This window comes from Narcine bancroftii, chromosome 5, assembly GCF_036971445.1.
Source record: "Narcine bancroftii isolate sNarBan1 chromosome 5, sNarBan1.hap1, whole genome shotgun sequence".
In the NCBI taxonomy this organism is placed as follows: Eukaryota; Metazoa; Chordata; class Chondrichthyes; order Torpediniformes; family Narcinidae; genus Narcine; species Narcine bancroftii.
The window spans coordinates 186,636,485-186,654,497 of record NC_091473.1 but is presented as its reverse complement, the minus strand read 5'-3'; the positions used below and the strand labels follow the sequence as shown (position 1 = coordinate 186,654,497).

At 41.4% G+C, this 18,013-nt stretch overlaps 1 protein-coding gene across 10 annotated transcripts in view; it reads left to right on the top strand.

The window, feature by feature from the left end:
* The window catches only part of pogzb (pogo transposable element derived with ZNF domain b), a 112,374-nt gene that overhangs the window by 56,381 nt on the left and 37,980 nt on the right, over positions 1-18,013 (top strand). For all 10 annotated transcript variants that reach the window (XM_069940188.1, XM_069940187.1, XM_069940192.1 and 7 more), the window contains 4 exons: positions 11,438-11,797; positions 13,036-13,224; positions 16,657-16,757; positions 17,280-17,572. In XM_069940188.1, coding sequence (XP_069796289.1) covers positions 11,438-11,797; positions 13,036-13,224; positions 16,657-16,757; positions 17,280-17,572 — 943 coding nt within the window. The remainder of the gene's footprint in view (positions 1-11,437; positions 11,798-13,035; positions 13,225-16,656; positions 16,758-17,279; positions 17,573-18,013) is intronic.

Below are 18,013 nucleotides of genomic sequence, written 5' to 3'. Positions count from 1 at the left end.
ACACTGGAACTCTTCAATTTTTCTCTTAAAGAACATTTACTGTTTTCCAAGTTAATTATAATTTAGCCTCTTGGCAAAAAAAGGTCCAAACATATGATTAAATTGAGAGCCTACTTACTTCCACACACCAGCCAAAGATATTGCTTGGTCACTCTCCAAAGTAATCATCCGTAGGTCATGACTGCGTGGGAAAAATAAATTCTAAAAAAACATGACCACATTGTTGGCAAGGCTGGGTGATGTGAGTTTTTGGAGCCTGTACGGAAACCTTGTCATCCACAGGAACTCGGTGCGTCAGTCAGCATCCTTGGGAAGTTTTGGCCTGACTTAACCATCCATGGATGCTGCCTGACTCGCTGATTTCTTCCATCATTTTGCATGTGCATATGTTCTTTTTCACTGTTAATTTTCTGTTATTCACACTTTTTCTCTGTCTTTTTATTGTTTCTTGTACTTTCTTGTCCAGTTGCACAATTTTATAAATTGTGAGATGTGGGCATTGTGGACAAGAACAGTGTTTATTGACTTTAAAGTAGTTGAGAGTTGCAGCCTTGAACTATTGCAGTCCATAGACTCTGCAACAGGAATTTGCAGAGTTTAGTCACAGAGAACTTACCAATTTAAATTAAAAAATTTTAGATATATAGCAAAGTAACAAGCCCAAGCTGCCAATTACACCCAATTGACCTACAACCCCCAGTGCATTTTGAACAACGGCAGGAAACTGGAGGCCGCGCAGACACATGGAGAACGTACAGACTCCTTATAAACAATGTGGGATTCTAATACCTGTCCCAGTCGTTGACGCTGTAAAACCATTGCAATAACTGCTACGCTAACTGGGCTGCCTTTGAAGGAAGACAGTCATTTCCACGTTTTGGAGCTGGTGATGTTCCATGTCCCTTCTGTTCAAGTTGTTTTCAATGGTAGAAATTGAACTGCTAAAATGGGCAGCCTACCACAAGTGGTTGCAGACTCCAGGGAAGCACTGGAAAGGGAGAGAAAGAAAAGCATGGGAGACAATCCTACAGGTAGCAGCACTGGGATTTGAGAGGGTACTGAAGACAAGACAAGACGAGCACCCAAAGGGTCTCGGATGCTGAAGGTTTCCTGATTGTATCGGAGGTTTGGATCTGGAGCTCGGGTTGACTGTGGTTTGAACAGACTCGTGTGGCTGCAGAGGCTGTGGGATCATAGGAGGCAAATCTGTGGACAGTGTCTCTGAAGGGATTTGTTTTCTACTCTCTCTCATTGTTGGGGGTGCTGGTCAATGCTCGTGGCAACTTCTGCCATTCGGCAGGCAAAAATTGAAGTATATCATGTATATTACATTTTTGCATATTATTACGTCAGTAAAAAGAACCTTCAATCTTGAATAGTTTTAGTTAGGAGCAGGGCATTTTATCGAGGATGCTCGTTCCCGCCTATATATTGGAGGGGAGTATTCTGCAACTTTCAAGAGCTAGATGGGATACCAGTTACACATTGGTTGTTTAGGGCTAGGCATATCACTAAATTGTGAAAGTGAGTCACAATATAACCCTTCACTATGTTCTGGGGGTAGATGGCCAGCAGTGGGAATGTTTGATGGAACCCTTGCTGGAGTGGGAAGTTGATTCTGAAGATGCTGAAAACTGGGCAAGGAGAATATTAATTAACTTTGCTGAACCTGAATGAAGCTGATGGATTAGGAGTGAAAAACTAAAAAGAGGATGGAAATGAACCTGGAATAATTGCACACTCTACAGCCAGCCTGTACTTCAAACTGTGTGAGGAGGGAGACTACTTGTGAGCTTTTTGCAGCAATTGAGCCAAAGTGTTAAGTCTTGACATTTGAGGTTGGCTCCTCATTCAGCAATTATTCTTGGTGTGCAGAGGCAGGAAAGAATTTTGAGCACTTGATCCTGTTGAACTATTTCATCCATTCTCAACTGGGGCCCCTGGGGGCCACAGATTGTAATCAAAAATTTTTTTTAATGTTGTCATTAGGAGAGAAGTACAGAAGAAACCAACTAAACTAAACAAGGGGGCCTGTAAACTTTGAGCAGAATCCTAAAAAGGTGGGGGGGGGGGGAGCGGGGAAGTTTTAGCCAAAAAATGTTGAGCATGGCTGTTCTATGTGAAACGAAAGGAGGAGAGATGCCAGGAGTTGTAGCCTGTATTACCATGCAACTCATTACAGTGATCAGTACTGATCAAGATGTTTAGAATCAGTGAAACAGTTGGATTGAGTTTTGACAGATGTGGTTCACAATTTTGTCTTTTTGTCTTGACATTTTGTAGATAACTTTCTTTGTTCAATAATTGGTTCAACGTATCCAGCATTTTGCTGCAGGCGCATATGTCTTGAAACAAGTGTGCCTGTAATCGGAGGTGATTCCGATTTTCCCTCAATCCAAAGCACTTGGTGCTTTGATCGGCCTCAACAGCCTCTCCGTAATAGGAGCAGCTGCCACATTGTAACCGTGATTGGAGGTGGTCCAGCAGCTGCACCGGTCTGACCATAATCTGGCTCAGCTTCAGCCTGTCATTGGGGGATGCCCAAATCTATAGAGCAGCTGTAGAACAATGATGAGAGGATCCTAAAACATGCACTTGTTCTTGAACAAATTTGGCAGTAGCAATGCAGGATAGTTATGCAAGAGACCAGGCTCCAGGAACGAGTAGTCCTATATGCAGAGGAACAGCAGCAAGAAATTTTTTTCACACATACAGCATGGTAACAGCCAATTTGGCCCACTAGCCTGTGCTGCCCAATTAACCCATAGCCTCCAGTATGTTTTGAAGGGTGGGAGAAAACAGAGCACCAAGAGGAAACTACACACACACACTGGGAGAATGCACAAACATTTTACAGACAGTGTGGGATTTGAACCCCAGTCCTGATTGCTGGTGCTGTAACAGTATTGCGCTAACCACTATACTAGCCATGATGCTGGTCTCCTGAATCAATTTAAGGCAAGTCTCCTGGATAAACTCAAAATTTTGAATTGCTCAAATTGTTCTACAGCATCACTTCCCACACTTTCTCTCCTACTGAAAACAAATTCTCTCTCTCTCCACACACACACATGTCTGACAGTGATGGGAGGAAACCAGAGCCACTGGCGAAAACCCATGCAGACACAAGGAGAACGTTCCAACTCCTTAGAGACAAGGTGGGATTTGAACTCCAGTCCCGATCGCTGGCGCTGGAACAGTGTTGTGCTAACCTTGCCACCCCACGGCAGTAGGGTCATGAGATCCAATGTGCTTGGGTGCTCCAAAAGCAGGCCGAAGAGCTGCTAGTGAAGTTTCATGATCCTGGATATCTCAATGACTAGCTCCATGTTTCCAGGATTGCAAAAGCACAAACTGCAGCGATCTCTCCACTGAGTTGGAGGTAAAGCTAGAAAAAGAATCCTTTTTTTAAAAAAAAAATGTGATTCAATTAAAAACAACCAACTGAAAAACCTCACAAAGATAAGCGTATACAGAGCCGTTGTCATACCCACACTCCTGTTCGGCTCCGAATCATGGGTCCTCTACCGGCATCACCTACGGCTCCTAGAACGTTTCCACCAGCGTTGTCTCCGCTCCATCCTCAACATTCATTGGAGCGCTTTCATCCCTAACGTCGAAGTACTCGAGATGGCAGAGGTCGACAGCATCGAGTCCACGCTGCTGGAGATCCAGTTGCGCTGGGTGGGTCACGTCTCCAGAATGAAGGACCATCGCCTTCCCAAGATCGTGTTATATGGCGAGCTCTCCACTGGCCACCGTGACAGAGGTGCACCAAAGAAAAGGTACAAGGACTGCCTAAAGAAATCTCTTGCTGCCTGCCACATTGACCACCGCCAGTGGGCTGATATCGCCTCAAACCGTGCATCTTGGCGCCTCACAGTTTGGCGGGCAGCAACCTCCTTTGAAGAAGACCGCAGAGCCCACCTCACTGACAAAAGGCAAAGGAGGAAAAACCCAACACCCAACCAACCAATTTTCCCCTGCAACCGCTGCAACCGTGTCTGCCTGTCCCGGATCGGACTTGTCAGCCACCAACGAGCCTGCAGCTGACGTGGACACTTTTACCCCCTCCATAAATCTTCATCCGCGAAGCCAAGCCAAAGAAAAGAAGATTCTGTTAGCCAACATGGAACCCCATTGTGGTAATTAGAATGAGTCATCTGTTTTCTCAATGATAAAATGTAACAAATGTTTGGTGTTTTTTTTTGGTTCCAGGAAACACTTGAGCATATTATTCAACAAATCTGATCTCTCACTCCAGCTGTATATCATTTTGCTTGATGATTGTATGAGGTTGTTTTTGGTTCTTAGCAACAGGATTCAAGATTCCTTTATGGTCATGTAATAAAACAGGTGTAATATTACATGAAATTTACTTTAATCTGTCATAAGACAGACTGATTCACCATCAGCAGAAATTGCTGGATGCCTCTTATTATCCATGAAAGAGAAACAGAAGAGAGACCCTTCAGAATCACTGAATGTCTGTGGATTCACACAGCCTCTGCAGCAATGCAGACTTTAGTCCAAATCATCCATAATCTGAGTTCCAGATCCAAAACTACGACATGGTCAGGAAGCCTTCAGCACCCACAGCACCGTCTTGCCTCCCTGTTCCGATAACTGGTAACCTGAGGGATCGAGTGTTGACCCAGTCTCCAGAAGCCCGTAACCTGGTGTGAATCCTTTGACCGCAAATCTCCTGCAGCCTGCATGGGTTCCTCACCTCTAGTCATTGACAGTCTGATGCCACCTGTGTGTTCTTCAGCTGCAGAACCCCTTGCCAGTCCACTGCCTTGGTCACCATCCCGTAAGGTCTTCTCTGTTTCTCCTCAAATGGGGTAAAGGGGGCGGGTGTTCTCACCATTTTCAGGTTCGCTGTGACAGTCCTCTGCTTCCCCGGAGTCTGTAACCACTCAAGGTTGCTGCCAAGTACATGTTGCCATCCTGGGCCCTGACCCTGCGTTCGCAGGATTTTGAAACAAGCCGACTGGGTAGTAGAACCCTGCGGAGGGACGCAGTTTCTCCTTGTTCTCCACGGGTCCACACCTGCCATTTTTTCTAGAAGGTCAGAAAAGGCTATTCTCAATTGTAAGAGAAACAACAACACAAGTGTAGGCTTTGGCCATTTAAGTAACAAGGCCAGCACATACCCTGCAGTGGGTCCAAATTGTGAGAATGTCAACCCAAATCTTTGAGAGACCAATTGGTTTATGGATTGCCTTAATTCAAAACTTGATGTGCTTTTTTTTTAAGTGAGTGGTGTTAGGTGTTTGTACCAAGTGCTGTGTTTACAGCTGGAGGGAATCGGAATGAACCTTTGTCTGCTCTGGTTATTTTGTTATGTGGCTTGTAAACTTTTGCTTGGACCTTCGGAGAAATGCATTTCAGAAATGCATGCTAATTTGTTATTTGGGTTGAGGGAAACAAAACTGAAATTGGTGTGAATCTAAAGTTCCTTGAGATTATCAGTCAGTTGGTTTAAGTTTTTATTCATTAACTTGAGTGCCTGCCTGTCTTGGACATCCAGTAAGTGCTCAAACCATCTTGAGATGTGGTACTTGTGCTGCTGAGCAGCAGCAGCAGTTTTGAGCCCTCCGTTATCTCACCCCCAAACTGTTCAACTTGTGTAGAGTGTAATGTGTAAGTAAACATTGGCATGCTCTTGCATGAAGGTACAGTAAAACCCCTGGTATCCAGGGTTCAAGCCCCTGGCAGCCTCAAGCAACTGGCAACAAAAAAATCGAGCAAAATTAAAAAAAAAATAAAGAACAAAATAATAGATAAAATATACACAAGTTTAAAATTGTAAAAATGCATGTATTCTGAAGTAACACACAAACCTTTGGTGAAGATGGGAGCAAATATTCAGCGAGTGGAATGCCTTGGTTGTGCTTTGCTTGCAGAAGCTGTTTGAATAAAGTTTGAAACAGAAATGGCATAGCCCTGGATGAAGAGCTGATTGATGATGCTCGCCGTTGGGTTGACTCTCTTAAAGTATCTCCTTATCCCTGCTTAGTATGTTGCTCTGGATAGAGCTCTTAATCTGTAAACTTTGTGGGCAGGGAGTGTAATTATCCTTAATGTTATAGTTTGTCTTTGTGGTGGCTTTGTGAAGGGGAAAGAACCTGCAGAATTATAGGCCAGTGAGCATGATGTTAGTAGTAGGTAAATTATTGGAAGGTGTTTTAAGAGATCAGATCTGGAAGTATTTGGATAGCCAAGGACTGATTAGGGATAGTCAACATGGCTTTGTGTGAAACAGAGATTTTGAATTAATCTTATAGAGTTTTGGAGGAGATTACCAAGAAAGTTAATGAGGGAAAGGCTGTGATGTTGTCTACATTGAGCTTTGTAAGGTCTTTGACAAGGTTCCACATGGGAGGTTAGGATGGTTCAGATTCTTGATATTCATGGTGGGGTAGGGTACTGGATTTGACATTGGCTACATGGGAGAAGCCAGAGAGTGGTAGTGGATGATTGCTTCTCAGACAGCAGGCCTGTGTCTAGTAGTGTTATTCAGAGATTGGTGCTGGGACCATTGTTGCTTGTCATCTATATCAATGATCTGGATGATAACGTGGTAAATTGGGTAGAAGGGCTATAGACTGGGTACAGGTTAGTGGGGTGAAGCAGAATAATAGTTTGGTACAGACTAGAAGGGCCGAAAGCCCTGTTGTAATGTTCTATGGTTCTAGGCAGCAACGGTTAAATGTTTTCAAAAAATGTGACTGAAAATAAACTAAAATGCTTTAAGGTTTATATATTCATGCAAGTGAAGTTTGTTCAATATAAGTACAGTATTTTTGTCTTTCAAACTATTCGTAATGCAGGTGTATTGGGTATTGTAAGAGTGAGTCTCAAGCAACTGGAAAATACACTTGTCTGGTATCTCCTAAACCCCATGGGTGCTAGATACCAGGGATTTACTGTACAGTATTTCAATAAAATGCTTCTATCCTAATCCCTCCAGCATCCCTCTGCTCCCTAATCTTCCCATTCACATCTCACATGAGACCATCTGGACCTATTTAAATTGTTTCCATCCAAAATGTTATGTTTCCTTACATCTTTCATCTGGTTTCTGCAAAGCTCTCCTTTTCACATTGTATTAAATTATTGAGTTTCTCGTCCCTTTAAGGCATCATTATGAAATCCCATTGGATCCATGGGCTGAAATGCAGTGTTCCATTCGGGTTCCAAGTTCATGGTTAGTTCTTCAGCTATACAGTTGATTGAGTTTCTTCAGCTGCTGCATGTGTGCAGGCTGCAAACTGGAGACAAGGGTTTAATACATCTTGCAGCAAGCAACTTTTCCCCTCCCGACCACCCATTGATTTTATCCTTCCCTTTACTAAGTGCTTGCAGTTGGGCAAATGGATAAGGGTTTGATAGCTGGACAAATACAGTTGTGTCACAATCTAGCTATGATATGTCCAATAAAAGACTTGAGTTGCTACACCTTTTCTCAGAAGCTTTAAGGATTCCTTGATAAGGCTGTAAAGATTTGAGGGCAAAAATGCTGTAGATCATGTATTTTGTGTATTGGCTGATTGTTTCTCAGACTGTAGGCCTGTGATTGTGGTTTGTCTCTGGATTAGGGCTGGGACCATTGCAGTTTGTTATCCAGATCATTAATATAGATGACAATGTGGTAAATTGGATCAGCAAGTTTGCAGTTGACACAAAGATTGGAGGCGTTGTGAACAGCGAGGAAAGCTTTTAAAGCTTGCAGAGAGATCTGGGTAAGCTGGAAAAATGGGTTGCACAATGACAGATGGAATTTAATGCAGGCAAGTGTCAGGTGTTGCATTTTGGAAGGACATACATGGTCAATGATAGGGCACTGAGTACAGTAGGACAGAGGGATCTGGGATTAGATACATAATGCCCTGAAAGTGGCATCACAGGTAGATAAGGATGTAAAGAGAGTTTTTGGCATATTGGCCTTCATAAATTAAAAGTATTGAGTACAGATGTTCCCCTACTTGTGATGGTCTGACTTGCGATTTTTCAAAGTTATGATGACTCAAGTCCATACTTTATTTTGAATTGCGATCTGTTCCCGTGCATGCAATATGCAGTACACTACTCTCTCACATCCCCACCATCCAGCAATTAATTTTTATTCCATGGTTCAAACATTCTTCATGCTCAGTGCGCTTACAGCTGTGTACGTTGATGGTTTTTTCAGAGTGGAATAAAGATATTCAAGAGTTAATTATAAAAATTGGTAGGTGTGGTATTCTTTTTCACCTTACAATTTTTGACTTAAAATGGGTTTGTGGAACATAACTCCTTCATAAGTTGAGGAGCTCCTGTATTGGAGTTTGGATGTTATGGTAAAGTTGTACAAGACATTTGCGAGGCCAAATTTTGGGAGTATTGTGTGTAATTTTGTGTCACCCAACTACCGGAAAAATCAGTAAGATTGAAAGAGTGCAGAGAAGATTTACTAAGATGTTGTGGGATTTGGGGAACTGAGTTGCATGGAAAGGTTAAACAGGTTAGGGCTTTATTCTCTAGAGCATAGAACAGTGAGAGATTTGTTGGAGGAATACAAAATTATGAGGGGTATAGAGTAAATGCAAGTAGGCTTTTTCCACTGATACAAACAAGAGGACATGTTTTATGCCAGCTGAAGTGGTGAATGTGGACTCAATTTTTACATTTAAGAAGTATTTGGACAACTACATGGATGGGAGGGGTATGGTCCGGGTGCAGGTCAGAGGGATGAGGCAGAATAATAGTTTGGCACAGACTAGAAAGGCCTTTTTTTCTGTGCTGTAATGTTCTGGTTTTTTGTGTATAAAGCATCTCTAGGTTGAACCGACGTGTTCTAATTTAGAAACTACATTCTTAAAATAGCTTTAAAGTTGTACCCCTACTGGACATTGAGTAAGCCACCTTGTTTTGGGGTGAAGCCACTGCAGTCTTTCCTGTTTCTCATCGAGCGAGATGTACCTTTTAATATTTCTTTGCTGTAGAATATCTAATCTTATGGTGAGCTCTATAAAATCAAAATTGGTAGTGAGGGTGGTGCTTTTGGACTGAGGATGCATCTGTGGTTTGTCAAGGAACCTTAGCTTTTGGGGGATATCGGGGATCTGGTTAAGAAGAAGAGGGAGATGTATGGCAGGTATTTGTAACAATGAGCAAATGAGGTTCTTAAGAAGTATAAAACAAAATCAGGAGGGTTAAAGAAGCCACAAGGTTGTTTTTGCAGGCAAGGTGAGGGAAAATCCTAAGGGCTTCCTCAGAAATATTAAGAGCAAAAATATGGAAAGGGACAAAATCAGTCCCCTTGAAAATCAGATTGGTCAGCTTTGTATGGAACTAAAAAGAGATGGGGGAGATGGTAAATGACTGGCACAGAGTCTATGAAAGTGAGGCAAATAAGCAGTGAGGTCATGGACCTACACAGATTAAAGGGGAGGAGGTGCTTGCTGTCAGGCGGCAAATACAGATGGATAAATCCCCAGGGCCTGACAAGGTACTCTCTTGGACTTTGAGAGAGGCTAGAGTGGAAATTGCAGGGACCCTGGGAGATAAGTTTAGTATATCCTTGGCCACGGATGCAGTTGCATATCATATACAACTGCATCACTGCCTGGTTTAGAGGCTGTACCTCCTCAGTCCACAAGCCCCTGCAGAGGTTAGTGAAATCAGTGGAAAAGATCATTGAGGGCTCTCTTCCTACATTTGCAACACTCAATGCAGGTGAAAGGCAATAAGCATTGTAAAGGACCGCACACACCCATCAAGTAAACTGTTCTCCTTTCTGCCATCTATCTGGTAGGAGGTACTGCAGCACTCGGCCCTTGCGTCCAGATTGGGAAATAGCTTTTTCCCTCAAACCATCAGACTCCTAGTTGAGGTGTATCAATTTATATTTCGATGGAATGTAAATTTGTTGAGGGAATATAATATGCCGATATTAAAACACTTATTAAAATTATGGATTTTTTAAAAATAATCCCCATTAAGGGGATTAGGGTTGGATAAATTTCAAATTGTATTTATATATTTAGCATTGTCTGTAGCTCGAAAATGTGTAGCAAGTACATAGAAAGATAATATAGTGATTAATATGATGCGATGGCAGAATGATGGCATTCTTGTATTTTTATGGAAAAAAATTATGTATAATTTACATGACAATTATTCGTTTTTGTTAATAAGTGGTTACCATATTTGGAATATATGCATTGAGACATATTTTGATTTATTATATATTTTTAGTTTCTGTTTATATATTTTTAGCTCTCCTTAAGAGAGTTGGCTGATGGGGTGGGGATTTAAAAAAAATTTTTAGTTGTCTTGTTTTTTTAAAATTTTATTATTTTTTTAATGTATACTCATAAAATTTTCTTTATGGAATGTACTTTGTATTGATATTAATGATTCTTCAAATAAATAAAGTGTTTTAAAAAACCATCAGACTCCTGAACTCCCAGAATATTTGGGGATAGGATGCCTTGGGCTGTGAAGGTATAAATCTTAATATTTTAATGTGTTTAACTTTTATTCTAATTTGTATTTATGTAAATATGCACTGTGGTCCTGGAGAAAAGCTAACTTGTCATGCGAGTATGGTATGAATGATAAATAAAGATGACTTGACTTGAAGTGCCGAAGGATTGGAGGGTAGCTCATGTTGTTCTGTTGTTTAAAAAACCCTCTAAAAATAATCAGAGATTTGATATCCAAGTATTTGGATAGGCAGGAACTGACTAGGCATAATCAACATGACTTTGTGCAAGGTAGGTCGTGTTTAACCAATCTTGTAGAGTTTTTCAAGGAAGTTACCTGGAAAAGTTGATGATGGAAAGACCGTGGATATGTCTGCATGGACTTTAGTAAGGCCTTTGATACAGTCTCGCATGGGAAGTTAATCAGGAAGGTTCAGTCGCTTGATGTTCATGGTGAGTTTGTAAATAGGATTGGACATTGGCTTTATGGGAGAAACTAGAGAGTGGTTGTGGACAATGGCCTCTCTGACTGGAGGTTTATGACTAGTGATATGCCTCAGTGCTGGGACCACTGTTTGTCATCTATATCAATAATCTGGATGATAATGTGGTAAATTGGATCAGCAAGTTTGGACATGACACAAAGTCTGGTGGCGTTGTGAATGCTAGGAAGGCTTTCAAAGCTTGCAAAGAGATCTGACCCAGCTGGAAAATTGCTACAAAATGGCAGATGGAATTTAATGCAGGCATATATGAGGTGCTGCAAGGTGGGACATGGTAAATGATAGGGTAGGTAGAAAGTGTTCAATGGTCAATAAAATTGAACAATGTCTGTTGTAATTTTCCAAAATTAAATGCAATCGCTGCTTTCTTGCAATTTTTGTAATGTTGATTAGAGAGTTTATGTTATTAAACTTTAATAAACATGTATGTAATCTTGTTTCTTTTGTTTATCTATTCAGCAGCTACACAGTTTGTCAAGTCAGCAGTGGGTGTACCTCAACTCTGGTCCCCAGTCACATCCATCAGACCTGCAACCAACGCGTTTCCGGGTTCGGTCACCACAGTGATTCCAGCTACAGTGACCATCAGGAGCACAGTGCCGCCTGTCACTCAGAAATCAGCAGCACAGACAAGTTCAACCCAATCTCACCACCAGCCCAAATGTTTGACGCAACCCATGTCTTCCCCTCAACAGCCTCTGCCTCACGCCCACATCCAACCTCCTCCCCAGCCTCGCCCTCCGGTCCATAGCCACTCTCAGTCCAATAAGTTGCACCATCCACATTCTCTTCCGCTTCCAAACCACGACCATAAATTAGGTAAGTGGGTGCAGAAGAATTGTCCTTCAGCTTGGGAATGTTCTCTTTAGAGGTTATGGGAGGGAAATTAAGTATGTTTTATGGAAGTAAATTGGGGAGGGGGGTGTTCTACTCACAGGAGGGTTGTTAAACAAAGACTATGCATTTAAACAATGACCTTAGTAAAAAGAAATGTGACCTAAGGAACGAACAATTTATGCACTGAGATATTAGTTTAGAACATACAACATGAAAAGTTAGTTGACGCTGAAGTAATCCATTTTTTTTTTTAAAAGTTCAGGTACTATTATCTAGGTTGGAAGGCAGTTTGGTGTCCAACCTTCATTCCATACCCTGAGCTGCCAGCTGATGAATAAGGCTGGCAGGAATTGCATTTCCATTCAACCTGTCTGTTGCGTATTGTTCCATTGTCCCCATGCTCTTTTACTTTTTCCCTTCTCAACTTGAGAGACTTTTGTCTGATGACTGCTTCAGGTGCTAGATTGAAATAACCAATTTTACCACGCAGTGGAATGGGATGAATACTTTAAGTGTACTGCTTTTATAGCGTGTGTTGTACGAGACATTCCACCCGCGCACCCCCCACTGTACCAAACCGAAGAAAGCCTAACTATCCGATTGGAGATTTGAAAGTTCGAAGCAAGTTGTCATCGTGAACAAAAGCGTTCCCAACTAGAGTCCGTAGGCCAAGCTTGTTCTTAAGCACGGGTTTTGCAATTGCAGACCAACAAACAAAGGTGGATATGATAAGAGGAAAGGTGAGAATTGATTTTGGCTCTGTGATAGGAGAGGGAAAAGTGAAGAGAGAGGGATAGAAACAGAACAGGAGGAGATGAGACGGGGGGGATGGTTCCTAAGAACAGCATTTTTTTAAAAAATTAACCAATAAAAAAACTTTATTGCTATTTGAGCTTGTACTTCAAAATATCATATTAACATTTTGTTGGCCCTGGCAAAGATATTTTGGATTATAAGAGTGAGAATGAGTTGATAGATAGACGGTTGTTGATAAGTTGTAAAGTGTGGTCATGGTGAAGAAATGGAGAGTAGCAAAACAATAAACGTGGACACAAGAATTTGTCCACAAAACATTTGGCATCTCACTTGAAGGGAAGAATTTCTCTGCCATTTTGACATTTTCAGCAGATTTAGCTCGTGTGTCTATTTCTTTTTGATCTTGTGGGGTGTCTTTTAGGCACAGAGAAGACCCCATTTAAAACATACTTTATCTTTCCCAGTTAACTTCCTCCAGAACACTAATCTCATTCGAGTGAAGACCACCGAGTCTGCGACTCCAGAGATCAAGCAAAAGCCTGAAGAAGTGGTGAAAAGCAGTGTCCTTCCACCAGTGCAGATTACCACAACAACCACTGCAGCCCCTCAGATGATACACAAGAGCACACTAAATAATACAATTCCTTTCAAGTGTAAGTAGGATAACTATTGCTTTGAATACATATGTGCTCCGCAAGATGTCCAGAAAGTTGTGGATTTGTGGGGAGGTTTACTTTGCACATTTAACTGTTCAGACGAGATTCCACCAAAAAAAAATACTGTCAACTATATTTGGACCATATTTATGATCTTTCATTACTAACCTGGTCTACCTCTATTTAAAGTTTTAATACACTAAAATCAACCAACTGGCAGCCTCAAGCGACATGCAAAATAAATTGTGGAAAATAAATAGGTCAAAAGTATTGAAGCTTAAACCGCGCCTAGTGGATTGTTCACCAATCTCACAACATGCAATCTCGAGCAATCAGAAAATATGCTTCTCCAGCATCTACCAATCACCAGAGGTGCTGGATACCAGGATTTTTTTTTACTGTAATTAGGAATGTTTATGGCTTTTGTTCTGCTTTGGATGAATTTTGCTACTTAAAGATATGTTTGTAAGAAGTCATTAAATCTATTGTACATTTCAAACTTTCCCAGAAGAACCCAGGATGAAATGAGTGTTCATTTTCTAATGTGAATGAAAGGTTTGTGTGCTTTGTGTCATACATTCCTCAAATGATACAATTGAACGTGCTAAGTTGGTTGCACACAAAAGATTCTGGTTTTCTCCTTGCAGTTTTAAAAGTAAAGGTCACGTAATACTACATTTAGAATTTAGCATGCATGAAATTCTTTAATTTTTGTCTACTGCAAGGCAGGCAGAGAGTTGCTCCTTTGTCCAGCGCCCCTTAGAGAAACCTACAGCAGCTGGTGTTCCTAGGTGGTCCACCTTTCAAGTACTGAACCTGCTCAGCTTCTGAGATCAAACAATTTCAGCCTATTAGGCTTTTGTAGTGCAGTAAAACCTCTGATATTGAGCATGTGTGGGTTTGGTAGATGATGGATAAGTGTATTTTCCGGTTGCTTGAGACATACTCTTACAATGCTTAACTAACATACCTGCAGTAGAATAAACAATTTAAAAGATAAAACCCAGGCAGACCCTGGGTTACGAATGAGATCTGTTCCTCAGTCTGTCTTTAAGTCAAATTTGTAGTTAAGTCAGAACAGGTACATGTGGTTCTGATTTAGCATCAGTTAGTCAGAAGTTTGTATTATACATATTTTATCTTTCTACTGGAGTCAATTTCCTGAAGTAGGCACACTCAACACAGAGTTAACAGCAATGTGATCTGACTTAAAATGGCGGATGGTGTTCTCCTTACTTGAGCCGACGCACCGGAAGCCATATGAGGTCCGTTCGTAAGTACGAGTTGTCTGTAAGTCGGACGCTTGTAACCGGGGACTGTCTGTACTGTACTTGCGCTGAGCAAACTTCATTTGCTTGAATATATAAACCTTAACAACATTTTTCTTTACTTTCAGTCACATTCTTTGAAAACATTTAACTGTCCGTGCATCTCCAGGTTCCTCCCTCTTCATGGAGCTGCCTGAAAGACGAACAATAACATTGTAGATAATTAACCCCACCAAATTTACAGATAAAACCTCTGACTCTCACCCCCACTGGTGAGCAGCGTCAACCAGTTTTTCCATCTTGGGCAACGCCACTACTGTTTCACACAACTTTTTTCAAGCAGCTCCTATGAGCAAAGCACAGCCAAGGCACTCTGCTGGCTGAATATTTGCTGCTGTCTTCACCAAAGGTTTATACATGTTGCATCAGAGAACATTTATCTTTATGATTTTCAGCTTGCGCCGCATTTCTTGCCTATTATTTATTTAATTAAAATATTTTCCGGTTGCTTGAGGCTGCCGGTTACTTGAAGTCCAGATAACCAGGAGATTGACTGAACATTGAGCCAGATCTTGGAATTATGAAAGCACCTTCTGATCTTAATGCACTGAAGTAAGGTGATTAGGATAATGGACAATGTACTAAGACCTTGCATTGGCCAACAGCGACTGAAGAATTTAAGGAAAATTTTTAAAATGTAGATGCTGGAAATCGAAGATGAAAACTGTGCTCAATATACTCAGCCACATCTGGAGAGGAATTTAAATGATCAATTGAAGAAATTTGCATATGACTGGGTGGGGAAGGGGGGTGAAGAAGGGAGGGGGGAAAAAGGGGAGAAAATTACACTGTATATTCAAGAGGGAAATGTTTGTGTGTATTTAGGTCAGTATGGTTCATAGTGTGAAAAATAAAAAAATTAGTGACCATACATGTTCCTGGGTTAATGAAAACCAGTTTCTCATGTACAATATACAGCACACACTTGCACTGACATTCTTGCTTGCTGCAGCTGAACGTTTCATAATAAAAGTATGATTGCAATTGAACCCCTGGTATCTGGTACCTTTGGGGGTCGATAGATGCTCTGGTTGCTTGAGATTGCATGGTGCAAGATTGGCAAACTAACTCTGAGGGGGCGCCAATTTTAAACTTTTGTATTTTTTACCTGTTTATTTTCCGTGGTTTTTTTTTGCCGGTGGCTTGAATTCCAGGTATCGGGGATTTTATTGTAATATGCAGTGACCTAAAAAGAGACAATAAATGCAAAGATAATACATATTCAGTTGTCCTGCTGTTGGAAAGAAACTGTTCTTGAACCAAGAGGTTCTGGTCTTCAAGTTTTGTATCTTCCGCCCAAAGGAATTAGTGAGAAGAGTTGTGACCATTGAGATGGGGGTCCATAATTCTGTTGGCTGGCTACCTTAAGGCAGTGCCTGACTTAAATATCTTAACTGGATGGGAGGTCAGAACCTGTGAATGACTTGGCTATGTTTGCAGCCTTCTGCATTCCTGGGCATTGAATTGTCATTAAGAACCATGTAGTTGATGACTGCAGAAAAAGAAATCTGTTGACCTTGCCGCTTCCACATATAACAATGTATTTGATGCTCACTCCCATTTTGAATTGAGTCAATAAACCTCTATTTAAAAGGAAAATTTGTGGATCAACAATAATGTCAGTCTCGTCGGCAGCAATATGATGAGGTTTGCATATGTCATCCATTCATAGTATAGCGAAAAAAAGCCTGACTGTAACTAAAATTTAAAATAAAAAACAAGAACTCTTCCATGTTGGCAAAATATGATTTAAATTTAGATGTACAGCATGGTAACAGGTCCTTTCAGCCCATGAACCCGTGCTGCCCAATTACACCCAATTGATATGATATCCAATATGCAGTGCAATCTACTTTTCAACACAAAATATTATTTGTTGTGAATAGTGGCATGGGAGGTTTGTAGCTTTAATATTATTGGCTCTTGGAGAAAGGCTCTGATATGTAATCGTATTGATCATTTTGAAGCCTGTGAGGTATGTAGCATAATGTGCATGTGGACTTTACAAGTTGTCCCTTCCCCTGATAATCAAGTTCCCAAGAGTAATTTGGGCCTTGCAAGTTGTTGCTTTGTTAAGCTTTTTTGCTTTTTTTTCTAATAGTGCCTGAAAGCAATATTAACAATGGAGTTCCCATTCCAAAGGATTGTCCGAAATGCAACATCCATTTCAACATCATGGAATCCTTAAGAGTTCATATGGCTGTAAGTAGCTTTCATTTTGGTTGGCTCTCTTTGGTTCAGCTATGTTTTTGAAGCCCAGAGTGTCGTGGATTTCTTGGGCTATGCAAGCAGTTTTGGACTTGGATGGTTGGTCAGCAGAACGCTGTCAGAAATGTCAGCAATCAGAGTTCAAATCTGGAGCTGTCGGTAAAGAGTTTCGCCCATGTCTGTGTCGCTTTCCTCTGGGTGCTCTGGTTTCTGCTTGCATTCCAAAGATGTATGGGGTTAGTAGGTTAATTGGTTACATGAGTGCATTTGGGTGGTGTGGGCTCCTGGGCCTGTTACTGTACTGTTATCTAAAAATTTTTAAAAATTAAAATAAATGACAAAATTCTTCCTACTGTTCAAAAATGTACCACGGGTGCAGGTCACTTGGGTCAAAATTGGGCAACACGGGCTTGTGAGTCGAAAGACCTGTTCCATACAGCAGTATGGCTAAAATTTAAAATATGAAAGGGAGAATGTTACTGATCTCTTCCTGTCTTGAATTTTTCCTTTTTCCAGTACTGCTGCCCCCAGCTGCTCAGTTCTTCAGCGCCCACCAAGAGCCCTCAGCAGCAACCACATTCCGCCCCGCCACAACCTCCACCCCCGCCCCCACCTCCGACCCCACCAACATCAACTCAGCAGCCACCAGTCAAGCTCACCGAACCAAGCCACAGCAAACTCATCATGTTAGTGGACGATTTCTACTATGGGAGAGATGAAGGCAGCACCTACCAGATGCTTCATGAAATGAAGACCAGCACAACGTTCAGATGCCTCAGTTGCTTGAAGCGATTGAAAAACAACATCAGGTGTGTTCTTCCTCTCTCCCTCTCTCTTCCATGTGCTAGTTTCCCCTTTGATTTATAACGGCTTATAGGAAGGAATGAGGGAATGGGACTTGCTGGATTGCTCCTTTTTTTAAAAAAAAGCCAGAACAAACTCCAAGGGCTATATATTGTTTCATGGACCACAATGATTCTATTGTCAGTGAATGTTCAGAAATGATCTTCATGTTCCCAAGTGTGTTGCATGTTCATTATTTACAAAGTGGTTTTCAAAGGTTCCTTTTGTTGTCACGTAACCATACATTAAAAATATATTGCTCATCAGCTTCAGTCTGCCATACGCAAACAAGGAGTTGCCATGAGCATTGTCTGGCGCCCCTAACAATAGGAGAAAAGTGAAAGAGAGTCCCTTCAGAGTTGTTGAATATCCGTGGATTCTCCTCCAGCACTCTCACAGCTACATAG